Genomic DNA, 25,285 nt, shown 5'->3' with positions numbered 1-25,285 from the left:
GGAGAGGAGAGAGAACCGAACCCTGAGGAACTCCACAAACGAGAGACCTAGGGGCCGATCTCTGCCCCCCTGCCAACACCGACTGTGAACGTCCCAGGAGATAGGAGGAGAACCACCGAAGAACTGTGCCTCCCACTCCCAATCCCCTGAGACGCCGCAGCAGGATACCATGGTCAATGGTATCGAAAGCCGCCGAGAGGTCTAATAGGACTAGGACAGAGGAATATCCCCTATCCCGGGCCCTCCAGAGATCATTCACCAGAGCGACCAATGCCATCTCCGTGCTGTACCCGGGCCTGAAACCCGATTGGTACGGGTCCAGATAATCCGCTTCATCCAGGACCAGAGGGAGCTGATGCGCCACCACACTCTCAACAACCTTCGCAAGAAAGCGAAGGTTGGAGACTGGACGAAAGTTGTTCAATACAGCTGGGTCCAAGGCAGGCTTCTTGAGGAGAGGTCTCACCACCGCCTCCTTCAAGACGGTGGGGAAATTACCCTCACTCAAAGAAGCAAATATCACCGCCTGGAACCAGCCTCGTGTCCTCTCCCTGGCTGCATAAACCAGCCAGGAAGGGCACGGATCCAATAAACATGTGATGGAGCTCAACCTCCCCATAATCCTGTCCACTTCATCAGGGGTCACAGAATCAAACTCCTCCCAGATAACATTGACAAGACCGCCCGTGTCCTGATCGTCAGACTCTGCCCAGCTGGAGTCCAAACCGGTCCGAATCCGAGCGATTTTATCCGACAGATGTTGACCAAACTCCTCGGCACGACCCTGCAAGGGATCCTCCCTCACCTCCTGATTAAGGAGGGAGCGAGTCACCCTAAACAGGGCGGCTGGGCGATTATCTGTGGACGCGATGAGGGCAGAGAAGTAATTGCACCTCGCTGCCCTCATCGCTGCGAGATAAGACCTAATATAGGTTCTTAACTGCAACCGGTCGGATTCAGATCGGCTGGACCTCCAGCAGCTCTCTAGGCCCCGTTTCCGACGCTTCATCTCCCGGAGCTCCGCGGAGAACCATGGAGCTCGATGGGATCTGCACCGGGTCAGGGGCCACAAGGGTACAACTCGGTCCAGTGCCTCAGTGGCTGCCCTTTCCCAGGCTTCCACTAAGGCATCCGCCGAGCTGTGAGCGATGGAGGCAGGTGGGGATCCCAGCGCTGCCTGGAACCCGTCAGGGTCCATTAAGCGTCTGGGGTGGTACCATCTAGTTGGTTCCACATCCCCACGGTGGGGGGTGGCAAGACGGAAGACCAGCCGCAGGAGGTGATGATCGGTCCATGACAGGGGCATAATAAATGGAGAGTCACATGTAAATTACACCAACATAACTGACACTATTCATTTTTATTTTATTATTCTCTCAATTGATAGATCATCAAGGATGTGTGCAGCTTCTTTTGGGCTGAGATATAAACATACATTTTTATCATATACTAAGTATTTGATAATTGCAAATGTTTCTCCCTCTTTATTAAAGGTGTGATTTTCAAGTTACCTTCAAGTGGGAAAAGAAAACACATAACATCTGGTGGACTTTCCCTTCCACCATTAGTTAATTATACCATACGAATGAGCAGCAAGATTTCTCAAACAACAAAAAGAATACGAGAAAAAATTTGGACAGTGGGACCACATAATTCAGCCTCGCAAAGCCAAATTTACAGTCGAGCATTTGTCTACATCCAAGATAGCATTGATAGAGCAATAATTGAACTACAGACTGGGAAAAGTGCAGAAGAAATAGCTGTCCAAGTTCAGGCCACACCATATCCTTGTTACAATAAAGACATGTAAGTCTATGATGACTGTAAAAAAATCAAATCAGTGATCAGAAGTCATGCAAAGTAGCTATATATATTGTATTATGCAATGTTTTGCAGTGTAAAAAGTCATATCTCTGTATCAGTGATTAGACATTGAGGGAAGACATGAGATATTTGTCAAAGTAGGCCAAAGTTGCATATAGCAAAATATTATTTCTGTTCTTAAAATGATCAAATACTTTTTAATTATAGACTGTGTGTGAGAGAAAACATTTTTACTGTTCAAAGGCTTTTACAGTACTTTGAAAATTATTTTAATTATAATTCACAAAGGGAAACTACTTTGCCTTTACCTATATAATTACTTTGCTTTTTACAGGTTTCTGACTAGTGTGACCTACTCTCTTCCATTTACATTAATGGCTGCTTGGATACTTTTCATTGCAGCTTTTGTGAAAAAGCTCGTTCAAGAAAAAGACCTGAGACTTTATGAGGTAGGCTGAAGTTTTGAATACTTGCCCGGGCCTGAACTTTATTTGCATATCAATCCTGCAAAATTAGACTGATACATGCAGAGGGAATCCAACCATAGTATTTTTCTGTTGACTTGTTCACAGAGATAATAAAAATTCAATCTTCTCTCCAAACAATGCAAGCAAATTCACTGGGAATTGCTATTAGAGGCATGGCTGTGAGGTAGATATTGTCCTGAGAACATTAAAGACTTATTGATTAGATAGGCTGCTCATAGAGTTTCAATATGGGGATAATAGAGCTAGTCTTCTGCAAAATATTTGAATATTGTGTTACTAGTTGATGTCTTGGCCTTTCTCTCTAAATGTTTGTTTGCTATTGGATACACATTTAGCACATATCTTGCCTACAGTGTAAGCCAGGGGTGTCAAACTCAATTTCACTGAGGGCCGAATCAGCATTGCGGTTGCCCTCAGGGGGTCGGGTGGGTATGGGCAGGGTGGGCATAGCCTACTGGGTGGGCGTGACTAGAGTGTGTATGGCCTACTGGATGGGCATGGCCAGCTCTACATCGTTTGCATCAAGGGTGCCTATGGGGGCCTGGGCAGGAGTCGGACAGATCTGAGGGTCTCTGGCAGAAGGAGGGTCTCTGGGCCAGGGCCAAGGCAATGGGGGCCGTTCCCTCACTGTTTCCAGAATGGCTTCGCGGGCCACATGAAACCACTTCACGGGCCGCATCTGGCCCCTGGGCCTTGTGTTTGACATGTCTGGTGTAAGCTTTAGTTCAGGCATGTCAAACTCACAACATCATGTGATGTCACGTGATGTATAGGGACTTTTTCTCCATTGCCAGCAATAGGATAGGTGCGGTTTCAGTGTGATGCATCTGGCCCATGGGCCAGCAGTTTGACATGCCTGCTTTAGTTATTACTTGGCTTACAGATTGTTCCAATTATAGCAGAGGCTGAGAAATGTATATACTTAATACAGCAATCAAACAATACATAAGAATTAATGTATTGGATCAATATACAGATAATCTAGGTTAGCAAACAATTCATGTACATTTTTTGCTGCAAAGAGGAACAAAATATCCAAAAGATGCAGTTCAATGGTGAGAAAAGTAAGGTCCTACACTTAGGTAGGAAAAACCAAATGTAAATGTATAGAATAGGCAACACCTGGCTCAACTGTAGTAACTGTGAGTGGGATGTTGTTGACCTAGTAGATCACCACTTAAGTATGAGCCAGTGGCATGTTGCAACTTCCCAAAAACCCAATGCTATCCTAGGCTGGGCAGGGGAGAGGATAGCATCAAGATCATGAAAAGGGATAGCATCAAGATCATGAAAAGCGATAGTACTGCTCTACATTGCCTTAATGAGTCCACACTTGTGAAGGGTCAGATGAAAGTATATACATGCAGATGAGGCCCTGGGGATCAGAAGAAGGGTCATATGTGGAAATAGGAGCCAGGTGTGGGTGTGATGGACATGAGAGTGAGGAAGATGAATTGTGAGAGAAACATTTACTCTTAGACAATTAACAACTTTTTCTTTCTGCTCATAGGGGATTTGCAGTACAAGCTTGCTAACAGTTGACATACTTGATAGCATTGTGAGGGGGGCTGCAGGTGTGGGGTAGGGGAGGGCGGCTACAGAAACAATCAAGCAAGACAGATTCACAGATTCATCAGTCAGAAACCACTTAGCCAGGATGTTGGGTACATGAATAGCTCACTTACAAGAAAACCCAAAACCACATAGCTGGCACAGGAAACTAGAAGCTTTGCAAGATACCCGTGACCTGAGGTGGGCAATAGGTGGCGTGACATTTAGCTATTTTGCATAGCAAGCAAGAAAACTTTAGGAGGCTACAATCCAGGTAAGCAATCAATATAATGTGTTATGCATGACAGGTGAATATATAACTTTATTATGGTCATAGACCAGCAATAGACGACACCCTTTACAATATGTTAAAAAATAGCACTTACATTAATAATAAATAATAACATCCCTGTTAAGAAAATACATGTTCTCAAAATGTTAGGGTCACTCCCTAGTTTACACGAGTGGGAAGCCGATAGGTTTGTGAGTAAATATAATGTTCTAAAAATTGTTAGAGATATGTCGAAAAAGTTGGCACAAGTTGCCAACTATCATTCTGTAACCATTTTTTTTCTCGTGGACATTGCAGCAACACAGAATTTTGCCACTGCATGCGTGGTAGAAGGGTTTGAGTCCTGGAGGAGAAAGTCTACATAAAAATTGTCTGCCCTTCCTGGCAATCTCTCTAATAAGGGGAGAATGTATGCTGACCTATAGCCTCGGTATAACTCACAGTACAATAAAACATGTGAGATATCTTCGACTTCTCCTTTACTACATATACATACCCATTCTGTTATTGGTGTTCTCTTATACCTGCCCTGGAGGAGTGCTGAGGGGAGAATGTTAAATTTGGCTCTGAAGAAAGGTATTCTTTGTTTTGGGAAGGTCAGATTGTTGTGTCCATAGTTAATGGGAGTGGTTTCCCTAGGCGGGAAAACCTGGTGCAGTTATTGGTTGTTACATTCATGGCGGGAAATTCTGGGCCGGGGATTGGTTATGTTTAAAGGCACCTTAGTATATAAGATAGGGCTCAACGGCTGCTAGCCAGTTGACCCATGTGCACTCAATAAACGTTCTCTTATTCAACCTCGCTGTCTACGCTCGTCATTCCGGACTTAACAGTGGCGATGAAGGTGGGATAGACGGCGGAACAGCGGAGCCGCAGAAGCCAGCTGAGCGGAAAGCGGGAAATTTGAATCACAGTCAACCGAACTACTGCCGCAACTGACTCACAGAATGGCGCAAGTCGGATCCCTGAAGGAGTTCGACCCGAACTACCCCGAAGACTGGGAGGAGTACGTTGGCCAAGTCGAAGGGTTCATGCTGGTCAACGGAATAACGGAGGACCTGAAGAAAGCGGCGGCTCTTCTCACCATTAGCGGCACACCGGTTTACCGGGTTGCCGTCGGCCTGTGCCAGCCCTTGCCGGTCTCCAGCTTGTCGTACGCCGACCTGTTGGCCAACTAAAGGTCCACTTTACTCCAAAGAGGTCCGGACTGTTTTGGCAGAGAATATTCGAAAAATGGAACCAACGGCCAGGTGAGTCAATCACACAGTTTGTGGCGGCAGTCAGAGAAGCGGCCCTGCGTTGCAAATACGATAACCTCGAAATTCGAATCAGGGACCGAGTAGTTTTGGGGCTGCGAGATGAACACTTACAAAACCGGATAATCGCAAAGCCCACGGGTACACTGCAAGAAGTCTTAGACGAGCTACTTACGTACGAGTCTACAGGCAGACGCGACCCCCCCTATAACAGCATGGCTGCCTCGGCTGAAATCAACCTCGAGAGCCATGTGGATGGTATGGAGGTGGACTACCAGTGGGAAGCCAACATTGCAGAAATTGCCTGAAGGTTCGGGAAGATGGCGGCGAGACCCTCATGCTCCGACGGACCCGACCAAGGGAGAAGACAGCAGCCTCCAGCACCACAACGACCCCAGAGGGACAACCAAACCAGGCCTTGCGACCCCGATGCGAGGTGCGGCAGCTGCGGTGGAAACCACCTCCGAGCAACTTGCAGGTTCTGAACCGCGAAATGCCGAGGGTGCGGAAAAACGGGCTACATCCAGGCCATTTGCCGAAGCCAACCGCTCGACAACCATCTCCACGAGCTCGACGCATGGGCCTCAGGTGAGGTAACCCCCGAAGGGAGTGGCGGAGAGACCCCAAGACCCAAGGCACGCACTTCCAACCCTGGGGCGGGGGTGGGGATCAACCACGTGGGAACCCCTAGAGTTAATCACACCCCTAGAATTAATCACATCCTGAGGCCTAAATTAAAAATTGGAGTCCAACTGCAGGGCATTCCCTGCAAGATGGAAGTGGACTTGGGGGCCTCAGTATCTATAATTTCCAGTGACACCCTCAAATACATTGAGAATAAAAGCGGCCGTAGAATTCCCCTAAAACCCACTAAACTACAGTTAGCCGATTTTCAAAAAAACCCCATAGAACTAAAAGGCGAGGCCACTATTAAAGTAAAATATAAGGGGTTTAATGGATTTTTAGACCTCTTAGTCACTGAGGGCCAGAGAACCAGCCTAGTAGGCCTCAATTGGTTCCCGGCCCTGGGGATCTGGGTAGGGGGAATTAACACAATTACTAGTAAGACCCTTAAGACTGTCTGCGATAACTTCGCAGACGTGTTCGATGGGTCGTTAGGGAGATACAAGGGACCTCCCATTACTTTTAATTTAGACCCCGCTGTTAGGCCCATCAGGCTTAAGGCCCGGAGGGTGCCTTTCACCCTTAAACAAAAAATCGAGGCCGAACTAGATAAGCTAGTAGGCCAGGGCGTCCTAGAACCCATAGAGGGAGGCCTCTGGGAGACACCAATCGTCACACCCCTTAAACCGAACGGGGATGTGAGGATTTGTGCCGACTATAAAGCCACCCTAAATTTAGCGATGAAAAAACACGCTTACCCGGTCCCGACGGTGAAGCAGGTCCTCGCGACAATCCAGGACGGCGCCATTTTTGCCAAGCTCGACTTGGCGCAGGCGTACTTGCAACTCACTGTGTCTAAGGAAGCCGCCGAGGCTCAAACGATAGTTACCCACAAGGGGGCGTTCCGCATTCACAGACTTCAATTTGGAATAGCAGCAGCTCCAGGCATCTTCCAAGAGGTGATGGAGAGGACCCTGAAGGGCATTCCAGGTGTATGCCCTTACTTCGATGATGTCCTAATCGCTGGAAAAACTGAGGACATCTTAGCAGACAGGCTGGAACAGGTACTGGGGAAATTTAGGGATGCAGGGCTTAAATTAAAAAAAGACAAGTGTTGCATAGGTGTAAAATCAACTGAATTTTTAGGATTTAGAATTGATGCCCAGGGCATACACCCTACTGAAGGAAAAATTAAGGCAATCAAATTAGCACCTGAACCCAAAAATAAGGCGGAACTACAAGCCTTCCTAGGCTTAATAAATTTCTACCACACCTTCTTGCCTCACAAAGCAGCCATTGCTGAACCTTTACACAGGCTGTTAGATAGAAAGACCCCTTGGCAGTGGCAGGAAAAGCACAGAAGCAGTTTCCAAACATTGAAGGACATATTGTCCAGTAACTCCACAGTCACCCACTTCATTGAGAACAAACCGATCTTCCTAGCATGCGACGCCTCTCCTTATGGAGTAGGGGCAGTCATAAGCCATATGGACGACCAGGGTCAACAGAGGCCTATTGCATATTATTCCAGGACCTTGACTAAAGCAGAACGGAATTATGCACAAATCGACAGGGAAGCCTTGGCCATCGTGGCAGGCATAAAAAAGTTCCATGATTACCTGTATGGTAGGAACTTTACAATATACACAGACCATAAACCCCTCCTAGGGCTATTCACCACAGATAAACAGACACCCCAAATCATGTCCCCTAGGATGCTGAGATGGTCAATTTTCCTTTCAGCTTACACATTCTCTATTAAACACAGGCCTGGCAAAGAGATGGGGCATGCAGATGCCCTTAGCAGATTGCCACTAGCAGATACTGGCACAGACCCAGCACCTGTGGGCCAAATCCTGTCTCTACAGGAACTCTCAGAATGCCCACTGACAGCCAAAGACATTGCAGCAGCTACCAGAAAAGACCACATCCTTAGCAGAATAGCAGCGTGGGTACAGGGGGGGTGGCCTAACAAAAATCCCGACCCCAAATTCATGCCGTACTTTAGAAGGAAGGATGAATTGTCATCACACTTGGGTTGTATACTGTGGTGAAATAGGGTTGTCATTCCAGAGGGCCATAGGAACACAGTGATGGGGGAATTGCATGAGGGGCATCCAGGGATTGTTCGGATGAAAGCCCTAGCAAGGAGTCATTTATGGTGGCCGGGGTTAGACACAGCAATTGAGGACAGAGTAGCCGGGTGCTATCAGTGTCAACGGTCTAGGCCGGAACAAGCGCACACACCTGTACATAAGTGGGAAGTGGCTAGGAACCCTTGGTCTCGCATTCATATTGATTTTGCAGGCCCATTCCAGGGCCTCACATTCCTAGTTGTTGTGGATAGCTACTCCTGGTGGTTGGAGGTCGTGCCTGTAAAGTCTATGACTTCAGCCAAAACCATACAGGTCTTGCGGGGACTCTTTGCCACCAATGGGTTACCTGACGTAATTGTTTCTGACAATGGGCCCCAATTCACATCCAATGAATTTCAGGACTTCCTCAAGGCCAACTGGATTAGGCACGCGACATCAGCACCCTTCCACCCCTCCTCCAACGGATTGGCTGAACGAAACGTCAGGACAACCAAAGACGCCTTAAGAAGGATCATCCAGGGAAATTGGCATCAGAGACTGGCTCAGTTCCTGTTGGCCCAACACACGACACCTTGCACGGCCACAGGGAAAAGCCCAGCGGAAATGAGGTGGGGCAGACGTCTAACTACCAAATTGGACAGACTACACCCTGACAGGCTACCTGCGGAACCTGAACTGGACATTCTGACCCAGTCTCTAAATATTGGGGACACAGTCTGGGCAAGGAACTATGGACAGGGGGATAAATGGTCACAAGGGGTAGTCATTGACATAACTGGACCGTTATCTTACTTAATTGAGGGGGAAGGGAATCAGCTGATCAGGAGACACATTGGGTCCCCTGAAATTGTACAGGCCAACAATGACAGGAGCATCACTACACCAGACATTGCATTCAGTCATGACCAGTTAAGGGCAGCACCAGGGGGTGAGGGAATGGGAATACAAATCAGTGCAGCTGAAGCAACTCCCCAAGGTAGCACAGCAGAAACTGAACCATGTTCCCCAGGCAGCCCAACAGAGTCCCCTGGACGGCCCAGTGAACCCCAACAACCCATAAGTGCGGCATTGCCTGAGTCAGTGCCACAAACAACTGGGCCTGAAGCAGAAACAAACAGCAGAACAAGGAACTATGGACAGGGGGATAAATGGTCACAAGGGGTAGTCATTGACATAACTGGACCGTTATCTTACTTAATTGAGGGGGAAGGGAATCAGCTGATCAGGAGACACACCCTGTTTGATTCTATCCCTACTGTGGAGAGCCAACCTGTTTAGTTCTTCTTGGAACTCCATGTCCTTCATTCTATTGATTACTACTTACTTTGCTTGGTCAAAACCTAGGGACATTAAGAATACTGATGAAAGCCCATAAGAGCCCAGTTTGTGATCTATCACCTGTTTCCAGGGGGAGGGGAAGTTGTCAGTCAACACAAGTGGGGAAAGTCCCTCTGGAAAGAAATGCATTTTAAAGCGGATTAATAATCATCAACTTCCAGGCTCTTACCTGAATTTGAGGCATGCCTGTCTCAATTCTTAACTGGGCATTTGGAGTTCCTTTGGGTGCAGCTAAGATGGCCTGCAGGAATTTGGTTTGTATGGTTTCTAGCAAGTTTTTCTTTGCAAGGATTCCTATTTGTGCCCCATATAGAATTTGTGTCAATGTTTTGGCCTCGAAAAGTTTTAAAGCAGCAGGTACTAATTGACCTCCTCCTGTATAAAAGAAATGTTTAATTGCATTTGAGGACCTATTGGCTGTTTGCAATGTATGATCCAAGTGTGCCTTCCATGTCCCTTGCGATTGGAAAACCACCCCAAGGTATCTAAATGTTCTAACCTGTTCTAAACTACCGGTATGTCCTTGTATTTTCCAGGAGTATTGACTGGGTCTTTTAGCAAAAAACTAAAATTTTTGATTTATCCAAGTTAAGGACCAACTTGTTCTGTCTGCAATAGCCAAGTATTTACCCTAATTGCTCTCTTCAGTCCTACAGGAGTTTGTGAGATAATAGCAGCATCGTCGGCATATACGTAGGAGAATCGGGATTTTGTGTTGTGCTAGGTTAGGCGGATACAAATCAGTGGAGCCCACCAATTGGCATTATTTTTTATTATTTCTGGCAGGACATTGTCAGCAACAGGTGCCTTATTAGTCTTGAGGGCTCCAATCAACTGGGATATCTCTTCTGGTGTAACAGGGGGCCAGCAAGGGATTTGGTCCAAACTAATTTGGCTCTCCTTAGTTACATAATCGGGGTCTGCATATATCTCTCTAAAATATTCTTCCCAGACATGTATCAGTACCTGGTTAGTTGGAGGTAGGGGGGATTTCCCCAATCCTCTGGTGATGTGCCAAAAAAGGGATATATTTTTTTGTCCTGACTGATGCAATTAGTCTGTGTCAAGACTCCTTCATAGCTGCACTTTTCTTTTCTTTTAGAAGTGTCTTATATTGTGCCTTCAACTGCTTTAAGTAGTGAGTGTGATCCTTAGAAGGGACATTTTTACTTTTTCTGTACTCGTTATATATTTTATTCTTTAAAACTGGCTTTTTTGGACTGAGCTAATATTCTGTTAGTGAGAAGAGATTTCAAATTTAAAATTAAAGTTTCAAACCCCTGTAAGTATGATCCTTCAAACTTATTCCTTAGTAGAGATGTACGTCGTTCTATAGTTTCTGGAGCTAACATCCATTTAGTAACTTCCTTTGCATTTTTCTCAGTCCATTTAATTTTTACCTGGGTATTTTGGTTCTCTAACCTGGGTAGGTAGGTTGAGCCCGCCCTTAACAATTTCTGGTGTAATGTAAGAGTAAGGATTAGTGGATAGTGATCGCTTTCCAATCTCCATCTTCTGCAAGAATTTCAGGAGGTCGTATGATATTACCCAATAATCAACAGTGGATTTTCTTCCTGCTCCCCAATACATAATCTGCTGGGTAATCATCCCATGTGCAACCGTTAAGGATACAAAGGTCCAAACATACAGTCATCTGTCTTACACACAGACCTGCCCGATTTGGCTTGATGTCTTTAAATTGTCTGGAATGCAGGGGTTCTCCTGGTACATTCTCATCATAATGAATCTTAAATTGATTAAATAATGCTTGATCGTTTGGGCCCATCCTAGCATTTAGGTCCCCCCCAATAATTATTGCTGCTGTAGGGTGTTTGTCTAAGCAGCCCAGGATAAAATCTTCTATACCGTCCCAAAACTTGTTGATCAAATTATTCCTATTGAGTGGAGGAATGTAGATATTAAAAAGCAAAATCTCCATCTGTTTAAATAAGAGTAAGGTAGTCACAACCCATGGTTAAAGAGGTGGCAGTGATACACATTTAAAATGCAAGGATGTATTCACTAGTGTCACAATGCCCCCTTTAGCTCTCCCACCCACCTTGCTTGGGACTGCTGAGATAGAGTTAACCCAATATCCATTTAACTGTATCTCTGTGGAGGCCCAGGTTTCCTGTAAAAAGAGAATGTCAAATTGTGAAATATAGTAAAAAAAATGTTGTTCTTTCAATGGTACAGTCCAAACTCCTATATTCCAGGTTATAATGGAGAGAGGATCATCTTTTGCAGTTCATCAGAAAATTTGATTTATACAAAGGGAAGTTGTAGGGTTGTTGCAATGGCTTGAGGTGTCATCATGCACAAAATTAGCCTTCTCTAAAAGGAGGGGAGCCCCATCAAAATTCTGAGTAGACTCCTAGGAGAATTGTCTAGGGTAAGAGGATTTAGCACCAGCTAACAAGGCTTGCCATTCCGGTGCCTCTTCTCTAGGTGTAGAGCAGGGGGTTATTAGGTCATGCTCCATTCGGCTTTGAGATGATGACATCGAAGTGAGTCCTCTCTCGATTTCTTGATGTGGTACTGGAGGAATCATCGGATAATCACATAAGGATGCTAGCATCTCCTTCTCTAATGGGGCCTCTACTGGCCCCTGTGTATCTCGGCTTCTGTTTTCCATGTTCTCATATTCATGCAAACCGTTGCCCCCTGGGGGAGAAGTAAGAAGCTCATTTATAGGGGAAACCAGATCAATAAGCGGTTCAGCCATGTTGATTGTAGCCAATAATGATTTCTTTAGGTTTTCTAACTTGAATAGTATATTATCTTGTTCTTTCCTTGGGAGAGCACCAAAAGCATTAATGAGATCAGTTTCTGTGCTGTTAAGTGCATCTTCACTGAACGAGGCTGGCTTACTTTCTTCGTCTCCCTTTCCCAAGGTTGAAAATACAGAAGAGACAGCAACCTTGGGAGCTTGCATATTAACAATTAAGAGTTTAACCCTTTCCTGCTGCTTAAGGTTGCTCAATTGATGTGTCTGTGTAACGGTCACTGACTAAGTCAGACTTGTTGTCTCCAAGAAGATCATTGGATGATTTAGGGCGGAAATGGGTTCCTTTAAACCTAGTGGCCGCCTCCTAGTGGCCAACCATATAAGTACCTGCACAGAAGCCTCTATTTCATTTCTGTTCCTGTTTGCCTCAATAAAGCAATGTTCCTGTTTGCAACCTCTCATCTCGCTTACTGCCTCCAAAGAACTCACTACATAACACCGACGATGAGGATGGGATCCTGCCTCTTCAGAAGAGCTGGAAGTCATTAGGGGGTGAGGCCAGCACAGCACCTGGCAGGGACTGTGTCCCCCCCTCAGTCGGCCTAGCAAACCACACTAGCGACCACACCACCTGCGGACCAGTCCCAGGGCCTACAGAAGAAGCAGGATGAGGCAATGTGAGGCACGAGCCACAAAGACTTTCCCACGATGGTGAAAGTCGGAAAGCTCAAGGAATTTGATGTCACTCACACAGAAAAATAGTCGTCCTACATTTCAAGAGTAGAGAATTACCTCCATGCCAACCAAGTCGCCGAAGATGGCCTGAAGGCCGCAACACTTCTCTGTGTCTGTGGGTCTGCAATGTTCGATATCATGGAGAATTTAGTTGCACCGGCGCAGCTGGAGTCCATTACTTACATGGACCTGAAGAAATGGCTCGGCAACCATTTCCAACTGAAGCTGTTGGTGATAGCGTGGAGGCATGCCTTCGAATGAATTCAACAACCTGGCGAGACAGCCACAGAATTCATCGTGGCATTGAGACAAGCTTCACGCCTGTGCCAATTTTTGGGCTTTGAGACCGACTTGTCTGTGGACTAAGGAACAGAGAGCTGCAACAAAAACTTTTTGCAAAAGAGACTCTGTCACTCCAGGAAGCTCTAAAAGAAGTCATGGTGGATAAGGCCGCCGGCGGAGCTGTGAAGGCATTGTGGCCTGCCAAAAGCACTCATCACGAGAAAGCCATCCACCACATGGACGCGTAACTTCCAGAATATGTTGACTCCAACCATGAAGTCAACAAGATCCAACAGCACCACGACAGGAACTGAAGCCCCTTACAAGGTAGTTCCCTTCCTTCGGTGTTTGGGCTGTGGCAGCCGCCACCAACGAGTGGACTGCTGATTCCGGACAGCCACATGTCAAGCCATCTGTAGAGGTTGCCAGAAGGACTGCCAATCGGATGATCCGATCAGGAGAGGTACCGGGGCCCTGGGGCAGTATAGAGTAGGGTTATGCTCCAGTTGTTGGAGTGTTTGCTGCACAGGAGCTTGCTGCCCCTTAAGCCAAAACTTTGGCTTCAAGTCGAGCTGCAAGGCATTCATTGCAGGGTGGAACTGGACACTGGTTCAGCTGTATCCATTATTTCTCTGGAGACCTTCTGGTTTGTGTGCAACCACAGCAAGAGGTGGGCCAAGCTTAGGCCGACATCATTCTTACTAACTTCCAGAGTTCCTGAGTAGCCATCAAAGGCGAGGCCACCTTGGCCATCAAATTCAAGGGGTTTTCGGGGGGCCTAGATGTGATTGTGGTGGAGGGCAGAGAACAAGCTTAATAGGGCTTGATTGGTTTGATGCTCTGGGCATTCAAGTAACCGTGATACACTGGACACAAGCGGCGAACTTGGGGTCAGTAGGCAAGGAGTTTGCAGATGTTTTTGACACAAGCCTGGGAGAGTACAAGGGCCCTCCGATAGCCTTTAAACGTGATCCTGCCATAATGCCTATTAGGATCAAGACCCATAGAGTGCCATTTGCACTAAAACACAAAATCGATGCAGAGCTGGACAAGCTAGTCAGTCAGGGGGTACTACAGCCCGTAGATGGGGGTGAATGGGAGACCCCCATTGTCACGCCACTTAAGGCCAATGGGGAGGTTAGGATTTGCACTGATTACAAGTGCACCATTAATTGGGCACTGCAGCAGCACGCGTACCCGGTGTCAGTCATTAGCCACATTTTGCTGTCGCTGCAAGGGGGTACCATGTTTGCTAAGTTAGATTTGGCACAGGACTATCAGCAGTTACCTGTGGATGAAGCCACAGTGGCTGCAAAACAATTGTGACACACAGGGGGGCTTTTAGAGTCAAATGCCTTCAATTTGGGGTTAGCGTAGCCCCAGGAATCTTTCAAGGAGTTATGCAGCGTATGCTCAAGGTCATTCTGGAGATTTGTCCCTACTTCAACAATGTGCTCATCACTGGTGAGTCCACTGAGGTGCTTGCAAGGAGGCTCAAAGCTGTCCTTCAGTGGTTCCACTCAGTGGGACTTAAATTGAAAAGGAACAAGTGTAACATTGGGGTCTTTTCCACTGAGTTCCTGGGATTCCATATTGATGCTGAAGGCATCCACCCTGCCAAGTCCAAGTTGAAGGGAATTCAGCTGGCACCAAACCCCAGGTCAAAAGGAGAGCTTCAGGCATTCCTGGGTTTCCTTAATTTTTACCATAGGTTCCTTCCTAACAAGGCCGCAGTGGCAGAGCCGTTACACTGGCTCTTAGACAAAAACACCCCATGGAAGTGGACCAAGGTTCACAAAAATAGCTTTAAGGCAGTAAAATCACTACTGTCCTCCAATTCAGTGCTTATGCACTTTAATGAAGCATTGCCTATATGCATTGCGTGTGACGCATCCCCTTATGGGGTGGGGGCTGTTCTAAGCCATTTTGTTCTGAACCAGCCCTCTTCCGGCCTTGTAGTAAGGCAAACCCCTATTCAAACAGAAGAGACTGGAGAGCGTCCAAGGCTGAAAAGCGTTTGCCAAGATTTAATAGTCAATTAACAGAACAAGAAACAAAAACACAGGAACTTGAATCCTCAAGCGGAAGGGTTGCTTTCAGCAACCAGCCCCTCCCCAAACACTCCTTTTATTTAGAGTTCAGGGCGTGGTCTCCCTGTGCCTCCTCCCGAGGAGTCCCACAGCCTTTCTTTGTTTGTTCCTGCTCGACTGCCTCCTGCGTCGGGCGTCCTTGAACAGGGCCAGCTGTGGGTCATCATCCTCCGCACTATCGGGCTCACGCAGCTGAGAAGAGGTCCCCGGCTGAGGGCTCTGCAAAGCCTCCAAGCCATCATCAGCCGGTTCGTCTCCCTCCTCCCCCTCATCTGAGTCATCCGATACATCGGAGCCGGCTGTTGGACCCACCGGCTGGCCCTGAGTCATAACACATTTGTCAAGTAATGGGACTCTAGTCCAGGGCTTTTTAACCTTTTCACCCATTGTACCACTTTTAGGATATGGGAACGTCCGAGTACCACCAGTCACCTAGCAAGGTGTCAAAAACTTGATGACAAAAAAAGTAATAAAGTGATGAAGTACAAGTAGTCCTCAACTTAAACAGTTTGCTTAGTGACAATTCGAAGTTACAATGGCACTGAAAAAGGTACCCCCCAAGCCTCCTGTCTGAGGTTTTCATTGTTGTGAGCATTTCTGTTGAGGATTGGCAGCGGGGGTGGGGTGGGTGTTTGGTTATTATTCTCCCCCCTCTGCTGGGTGGTTGCAGCACCCTGGGATACTGTGACCATCATAATTATGAATCAGTTGCAAAGCATCTGAATGTAAATCACAAGACCCTGGAGATGCTGCAACATTCCAGCTGATCGATGCTTCTTCTGGGCTCAGCAGAAGTGCCAGGATCAGCACCGAGCTCCAGCTGGAGCCTGGTGCTGATCCTGGTGCTTCTGCTGAGCCCTGACAGCCCTGCAGATCCAGCCATCTCTCGCTCAGGCTTGTGCGGTGCTGCCACCGGTTCAGCTCATTCCCCTCCCCCACTACCACTTTTCTAGGACGGTCGTGTACCACCTGCTAGGTGCCAATGTACCACAGGTGGTACCCGTACCACTGGTTGAAAAGCCCTGCTTTAGTCCCCACTGCCTATTACTCAAGGACATTGTCCTCAGCTGAGCACAATTATGCTCAGATTGACAAAGAGGTCTTGGCCATTGTGGCTGGGGTGAAGAAATTCCATGATTACTTGTATGGCAGGGAATTCATGGTCTTCACTGACCACAAGCTACTGTTGGGGTTATTTACTACAAATAGGCAGATGCCTCAAATACTGTCCCCTAGAATGTTTTCTTTTTTTTTTGTTTTTTTTTTTTAATTTTTAATTTTATTAAATTTATTATTTAAAAACATTGGACACAGTACCAGCGAGCTGACAAACCTTTTTGTCTACAATGTTTAAATATATATATATACATGTATATATGTACATCAAAAATACACTTAAATACACTTAGATTACAAATCGGTGGAATACCACAATATTAAAAACAGTGAGCTAGTCTGTAAAACCTAATAGAGACCTTTCTTTTTATCCATCCAAAGATACAATTTGTTCCAAATTCTATAATAGTCTGATTGATCTTTATTCTTTAATTCCAAAGTTAATTTGTCCATTTCAGCGCAATCCCAAATTTTCCTAATAACCTCTTTTTCTCCTGGGATCTCATTCTTTTTCCATTTTTGCGCAAATGATATTCTAGCTGCTGTGATAATATGGATCATTAAGTATAGCACATCTTTAGGATATTTCTCTTTCGTGATTCCCAACAAGAAAGGTTCTGGACTAAACTCCAAATCTTGTTTCAATATTTCTTTCAGCCAAATCCAAATCATTCTCCAAAATTTTTGTGTTTTACTGCAAGACCACCACGTGTGGAAGTATGTGCCTATCTCTTCAGAACACTTCCAACATTTGGGAGATGCTGTTGTGTACATTTTTGCTAAGCGGGCTGGGGGAAGATGCCATCGGTAAAACATTTTAAATAAATTTTCTTTATACGATGAGGCCAGTGTTATCCTTTTATTTCTATCCCAAATTGTTTGCCAAGTATCTAAGTCGATGTTATGTCCTAAATTGTTAGCCCAGGTCAACATGGGGTCTTTCACTTGCTCTTCAAACAGCTTATATCCCAAAAGTAATTTATAAAAATTCCTTATTTGTTTAGAGTCCGGTCCCAATAATATTTTGTCCAATGCTGTTTCAGAGGTATATATCCCCCATTCATTTTTATCCTTCCTAAATCTCGATTGGATTTGTAAGTAGGCCCACCAATCGAGTTTTATACCTTGTAATTCTAGTTCATTCCTAAGTTTCAATTCCCCCTCCTCATTCAGAATATCCTTGTATGAGATTATGTTACCCAAATCAAACAGATTTGGGTAAACTATCGCTTCAAGGGTGGATAGCCAGACCGGTATTTTGGTGTAATTGTGAGATCTGATTTTTTTCCAAGTATTAAGTAGCGCTTGCCTGATCCGATGTCTTTGAAAATGCGAGAAAAGACCTTGTTTCTCCGTCCATAGGAAAGCATGCCAGCCATATTGCAAATCGTGACCCTCTAAAGTTAATAGTCTTCTATTTCTCAAGATTACCCATTCTCTAATCCAGCTCAGGGCCGCGGCATGGTAATATAATTCCCAGTCTGGCAATCCAAAACCCCCATTTTCCTTCGCGTCCTGTAAATATTTCAATTTAATTCTTGGTTTTTTCCCCTGCCAAATAAAATTTAGTGATAATTTATCCAAATTTCGAAAAAATTTAGAGTCGAGTTGAATTGGGATATTCTGAAACAGAAACAGGATTTTAGGCAGAATATTCATCTTAATGACAGCGATTCTTCCCAATAATGAGAGTTTTAGGTTTCCCCATCTTTCCAGATCACCTTTTATTTGGTTCACTACATTATCATAATTATCCTTTTTGAGTGAAGTGCATCTAGCCGTAATGTTAATCCCTAGATATTTTATTTTCTTGACTATTTCTATATCCATGATTCCGGCCAGATTACCTTTTTGTTTATTGGTCATATTTTTAACAATCATCTTGGTCTTATTTCTATTTATTCGCAGTCCGGCAACCTCACCATATTTAGATAATTCTTCCAATAGCTTTGGTCCCGTCTGACATGGATCCTCCATAATAAAAACCAGATCGTCCGCGAAAGCTTGCAATTTAAAGGTTTCCTTTTTAATGGTTAATCCTTTTATCTTTGGGTCGTTTCTTATAGTTCTCGTTAATACTTCAAGAGTCAATATAAACAGCAGTGGTGATAAGGGGCAGCCTTGCCGTGTTCCCTTTTGAATTTGAAACTTGCTAGATGCTTCCCCATTAATAATTATTTTTGCTTCCTGATTGTCATAAATTGCCCTAATTATATTTGTAAATTTTTCACCCATATTCATAAAGCTAAGCTGTTGGCACAAAAAAGACCATTTAACATTGTCAAATGCCTTTTGGGCGTCTAAGAAAAGTAATGCCATCTGTTGTTCGCTATGTAACTCATAGTACTCCAATGTATCTAATATTATTCTAATGTTGTGCTTAGTGTGTCTCTTAGCGAGAAAACCATTCTGATCTGCGTGTATGAAATCATTCAGAAATCGTTTCAATCGTTCCGCTATAATTGATGTAAATATCTTGTAGTCCGAGTTAAGAAGTGATATGGGTCTGTAATTTTGGATTAATGTATGGTCCGTGTTATCTTTCGGGATAAGGGTTATGTTTGCCTCTAGCCAAGATTTAGGCGTCCTTGCGCCTTCTAATACTGCGTTAAATACCTCCACTAGGGGTTGAGCTAGGATATTTTGTAATTCTTTATAAATTTCTGATGGAAGACCGTCGGGTCCCGATGCTTTATTATTCTTTTGTGCATTAATAGCTTTTATCACCTCAGATAGTCGAATTTCCTCGTTTAACATATTTCTGGTATCTTCTGTGACCTTGGGTAGTTTGGCTCTTTGAAAATATTCCTCCATTTTTTCCACACTTGCCTGACTATCTTCTTTGTATAAACGTTCATAAAATTCCTGGGCTATAATTTTTTTTTTCCTCCTGGTGGAATATTCTCCCTTCCTCATCTCGTAGTTCGTGAATCCAGTTTTTCCCCTTTTGTTTTCCCAATTTATATGCGAGCCACCGGCCCGGTTTATTTGCATTTTCAAAAAAAATTTGTTTCGTGTTTCTCAATTGTTGTGCTAATTTCTCTTTGTCTAGAATGTTAAGTTTGTGTTTAATCAGGTCCATAGATTGCTTGATATTCTCTTTTTGTGGATCTTGTTGGAGTGTAACTTCTAAGCTCTTATATTCCTCTTCTAATCTTTCCCGTTGTTGTCTTTTCCCCTTATTTTTATATACCATATATGCCCTCGCTACCCCTCTCATCATTGCCTTAGCTGTATCCCAATTGTTTTGTACTGAGGTGTCTATAGCTTTATTTTCCTTAAAGAAAAAACTTAGTTCTCTCTCCATCTTAGATTTGAGTTCGTCTTCTTTTAAAATTGCTCTTTGAAGCGTCCATCTGGGTATTTTTTTGGAACCTTTCCAGATAAGTTTAATAGGATTGTGATCTGCCCAAGTACCTGTCGCTATATGTACCTCATCTATTTCTGAACTAATTTCTTTCGTCATCCATACCATGTCTATTCTAGACCATGAGTTATGTCGGTTGGAGTAATATGTATATTGTCTAGCCTTACGATTTCTTTCCCTCCAGACATCTTGGATATTTAGTTCCTCAGCCAAGTTGAGAAAAGATCTCGGTAGAGTTCTTCTCTTCTTTTTCCTAAGCGTCTTTCCCATATAATCCAAATTTATATCTAGGATAGCATTAAAATCTCCTATTAAACAAATCTCCTCATAATCAATGCTACATATCTTATTGTGAAGTGTTTTGAAAAATTGTTCTTGGTTATGGTTTGGGGCATATATCTCTACCATCATGACCTTCCTGTGATTTATTATAACCTCGACTATCAGTATTCTACCCTCTTTATCGTTATAAATTTGTTTTGCAGTCAATTTTGGGTTTACATATAGTGCCACTCCTCTCTTTTTCTTGTGTCGGTCTAAGGAAACGAATAGGTTCCCTATTCTTGGTTGTACTAACAAATATTTTTGTTGTTCCTTTATATGGACTTCTTGTATTGCCACGATATCCAATTGTTGGTGAATAAGCCTATTAAAAAATTTCCGCCTTTTCACTGGCGAATTCAATCCATTAATATTCACAGACATAATACTACACTCACCTCCCTTCATCTTACTTATTTCTGGTTTTTGTGGATCTCGTGATTCGGGGCTCTCTCTCTTCCTTGTCTCTAGTTCCATATTTCTCTGTTAACTCACCGGATTTGTTCCTTCTATCCTCTGTAGCTAAGATCTTCCCATCCATTGCCACACGTATTGTATCTCTTTCTCTTACCTCCCTTCCATCTTGATCTTCTAAATCTACTTCCTCTTGGCTATGGAAGTGGCGTTTGTAAAAATCTTCTGCCTTCTCTATCGTGTCCAGTCTATGCCTTCTATCCTGCCACGTAACTAGGATACCCTCTGGAGTTAGCCATCTAAAGTTTACATTTTCTCTTATTAATTTAGATGTTAAGAATTGATAGCCGCGTCTCAGATCCCTCATCCTTTTAGGTATCTGTTTAAGGATGGTGATTGGTTGGCCCCGAAATTCTAATGGTTCCTCTCTAGATCTATGCAGAAGCTCATCCCGAATTGATTTTTTAACTAACCTTACATGTACTTCTTTTGGGAGGTTGTGTCTTCTCGCATAATTAGTTTGAACCCTGTATGTTTCATCAATTTCCGCCAGCATTTCCTCCTTCCCTACACTGAGTGCCTTTGCCATCAGTTCTGCCATCATGACCAACAGATCTTCCCCTCTCTTTTCTTGAACGTTTTGGAAGCGTAGATAATGAGCAGCCTTTTCTGCTTCCAGAAAAATGACTGTTGTTTCTAACTCCTTATTAGCCTGAAGGAGTGTTTCATTTAAATCATCTACTCTCTTTTCCTCTTTTTCCATTCTAGCTTCCATATCTTGAAGTCTTTGTTCATTTTTGACTAATTGTTGTTGAATCCCTTCAAATTTATCATCTATCGCTTGGATTTTCCCCTTTAATTCACCAGTGTCGTTTCTTATTTGGCCTATTTCTCTCTTCATCTCCTCGTGGTTTTTGGCCATTGCCTCGTGTAGGTTTTGCAAAAGGGCATGTAAATCTTTAAAGGAATTCGAGTTAGATCTTTCCCTTTGCAGCATATCCTCTATAGATTTCTGATTGGAGGGACTTGAGGCCATCCCCTGTCCCTGTGCTGCTGCCTTTTTGCCAGCGCTAGGCTTAGTTGCTCCCGAGATACTTGTCATGTTTCCCCAATTATAACAGCGTTTTATCAATGTGTAATACCCTGAGTCTTATATAAACCTTTTAACTCTATGACAAAAGATATATAAAACAGTTACCACCAGATACTTATTACCAACTAAGCAATTTATATAATAGAATTCTATAGTATGAATATATTCAAAGTCACGTTCTTCTTCTTTTTTTTTCTTCCCATTTCCGGCGCAGAAATTGGCACCTTTTCCGTCTTCCTCTGCTGTCAAAGACCAGTAGGTGTCCCACTAAACAAACCTCCAGTTACTAAATTGCTATATCAAATGGCCGCCCGTGACAAGTAGAGTAGAATTTCAAAAGTTTCAAAAGTTCACAAATTCAAAATTTACCAGGATAGACCAGACTAGACCAAGCTGATCGCTTTCCACGCCCGACAATCCAGAGTTCAGTCTCTAAGGCTCCAAAGCTCAGACTTTGACCTGTTGTAGCTTATCTCCAGCTAGAATACAGTCATATAGTCTTCGGCTTTCTTTCCCTTGCTATTTTTGCCAAACGCCTCCCTCAAGACTTCTATCGCCGCTTATTCCCTCTCCGTGAGGCTCCCACTTCGAACCAGTACCTCTTTCACAAGCGCTTCCTATTTAATATTCGGATACACTCTCCGTCAGCTCCGCTCTACCGTTGTCCCGCTGCTTACGTGCTAGCTCCGTCCCTCTGTCAGATCTTCATGTCGGCCATTACTGGCCTCCTTCTCCCCGGTTCGCTCGCATCAGACTTTCTCCAGATCTTCAACACGAACCGCCGCTCATGAAGGTTCTCCGGGCTGCCTGCAACTTCGGATGTCCCTACAGGACCTCCTGAAGCTCCGAAAAGCCCCCGCGAACACTGGGTGAGAGGTTGTGCGTGGAGAGAGCTCCGTTCACATAGCCGCCCGCTCTGACAGTTGGCTCCGCCCCCCTGTCCCCTAGAATGTTAAGATGGTCCAGACCAGAAATGCCACATGCTCCTGTCCACAGATGGGAGGAAACTCATACTCCGTGGTCAAGGATTCACACTGACTTCGCCTGGCCCTTTCAGGGACAGCTGTTTTTGATAGTGGTCGACAGCCACTCTAAATGGTTGGAAGTAATTCCTATTTCAACTATGACTACTTCTAGGACCATCCAGGTGCTTAGAAAGCTTTTTGCCACACATGGGCTACTGGACGTCGTAGTCTCAGACAACGGGGCCCAGTTCACAGCGGCAGAGTTTCAGGCCTTCTCGAGGACTAATCTCATAAGTCATGCAACATCGGCTCCCTTTCACCCCTCGACTAATGGGCAGGCTGAACGCATGGTCACATGACAAAGGAGTCATTCAAGCGCATTTTGACCAGGGATTGATTTTTTTGCTTTGCCAGCACACTATGCCTTGCACAGCAATGGGCAAGAGCCCAGCAGAGCTTTGCTGGGGGAGAAGACTAATCACAAAACTGGACAGGTTGCATCCTGGCTGAGTGGCAGCAGACACCGCACACCCAAAGGCCCCAAGGGGGTTGGAAGTGGGTGATGGGGTGTGGGTCTGGAACTATGCGCATGGGAACTTGTGGGTGCCAGGTAAAATTGTCAAAATCTCGGGACCTCTTTCCTACAAGGTAGCTCTGGATAGGGGGGTGAGTCATTCACCACCATATTGATCAGCTGCGGAAGCATTTTGCAGAACGGCCACTAAGTGAGGACCTCACAGCAGGTCCACAACAAGAGCCGGCAACCGGCAGCTTAACAGAGCAGTTCACACACTCTAAGGACTAATGCAGTCAGTACAAGGGGGAGGTGGTCGTAGATGGACACAGTCAGGAAGTGCAACATGGATCTCCTGATGGGGAAAGTCAACCCAAACAAGGCAGCAACTGCGCTGACTCTGCTACTTCATTGGACTTTGGTTTGGGCTGACCTGGAATGGCCAGCCAAAGAGACTCAAATCAATCTGACTCTCGTGAACTAATGAGTCTGGGTCTACCCAGCCCGGTGGGCAAGTTGGTGGACTGGGGGTTGCCTGGATCCCCCAGGTGGTCTGCAAGGTCACATAGACCACCACCACATCTACAAGACTTTATTCTTAAATAATATTAATAATGTGTGTACATTCTAGGGGGGAGGGGTGTAATGTATTGGGATTTTACTTGAGCTGTTTCATGTGTCTGTTTGAATGCTGCTTAAGGTTGCTCAATTAGTGTGTCTGTGTAACAGTCACTGACTAAGCCAGACTTGTTGTCTCCAAGAAGATCATTGGATGATTTAGGGCGGGAATGGGTTCCTTTAAACCTAGTGGCCGCCTCCTAGTGGCCAACCATATAAGTAGCTGTGCAGAAGCCTCTGTTTCAGTTCTGTTCCTGTTTGCCTCAATAAAGCAATGTTCCTGTTTGCAACCTCTCGTCTCACTTACTGCTTCCAAAGATGTCACTACACAACAAGGTCTGGAAGCTAAACCATATTATGAACAGAGAGACGGATTAGGGGTGACATGGTAGCTGTCTGTCTTTCAGTCCTTAAGGAGCTGTCACAGAGAACTAGACTTATTTTCCAAAGCATCTGAGGGCAGGACAAGAAGCAATGTGTGGAAGCTCATTAAAGAGAAATATAAACTGGAACTAAGGAGAAATTTCCTGACAGAACAATTAATCACTGGAACAGCTTGCCTTGTGGGTACTCCATCAATGGACATTTACAAGAAGAGATTGTAGAATCATTTTTTTGAGTTGGTATAAGGTCTCCTGCCTGGGCAAGGGGTCTAACTAGAAAACCTTCAAGGTCCCTTCCAGCCTTATAAATCTATGATTCTATAACATACCAAGTTCTAAAGACACTCTGAAAGAACTAAGAAAGAGACAGAGATGGATAGATCTTTTCAAAAAATTTAGGAGCATAATCGTTGATCAAATATTTGGGGGAATCTTGTTCCAGAGACCAGGGGAAGCAACACAGAAATGTATCCTCCATAAATCCAGAAGATGTCATTATGTTAGAGAAGAGGATTTGTATAAAGTCCTCTCTTTCTGGGCTTAATGGATGGACAGAAACTACTAGCAATAGGCAATTGTAAAGATATACAAGTCGTAGGCCAGACATGTCAAACTCGCGACGTCATGTGACGTCATGCAACATATCGGAGCTTTTTCACCATTGCCGGCAATGGGGTGGATGTGGTTTTGTTGCAACGCATCCGGCCCACGGGCCGGCAGTTTGACACCCCTGTCGTAGGCAATGAAGGGTTTTAAAGGGGACATCAGCATTTTGAATTACAGATAGTCCTTGAATTATGACCCTAGTGGAGCCTGCCCATTAGAGTTGGAAATCACAACAAACAATAATGCCTCAAGTAATGACCAGCCGTCCCTGCTTTCCCTTGTGCATTTGTTAAATGAATTCATAGGTTGTTAAGTGGAGCTCAATAATGGAGGAGATACTGGGAGGTCTACTGCAGGCAGAAACCTATCTGTCTCAGGCCTTCCAAGGCCTCCCTCACCCCGAGAGTCAGCCTACCACAGAGCTGACTGTCTTGGCAGCGAGAAACACTGAGGAAGGAAAACACTGTGAATGCCTTCCTTTCCTATTTCTTCTCCTGCTTTTGGTGGCAAAAAAGAAAAGAAAAGAACCAGTTCCCTAACCTTTCAGAGCTTTCTGGCTGCTGATCAGCTGGCCATCTGGTGGC

The 25,285-nt window shown here is 44.8% G+C and overlaps 1 protein-coding gene across 1 annotated transcript in view; it reads left to right on the top strand.

The window, feature by feature from the left end:
- ABCA12 (ATP binding cassette subfamily A member 12) overlaps window positions 1–25,285 on the top strand; it is a gene marked incomplete at its 5' end in the record, with an annotated part of 290,957 nt that overhangs the window by 138,187 nt on the left and 127,485 nt on the right. Inside the window, 2 exons of the mRNA XM_083369575.1 lie at window positions 1,494–1,806; window positions 2,159–2,273. Of these exons, the coding sequence (XP_083225701.1) occupies window positions 1,494–1,806; window positions 2,159–2,273 (428 nt within the window). The remainder of the gene's footprint in view (window positions 1–1,493; window positions 1,807–2,158; window positions 2,274–25,285) is intronic.

This window comes from Vipera ursinii (assembly GCF_947247035.1).
Source record: "Vipera ursinii genome assembly, chromosome: 1".
In the NCBI taxonomy this organism is placed as follows: domain Eukaryota; kingdom Metazoa; phylum Chordata; class Lepidosauria; order Squamata; family Viperidae; genus Vipera; species Vipera ursinii.
This window is presented reverse-complemented; position numbering and strand designations above follow the sequence as displayed.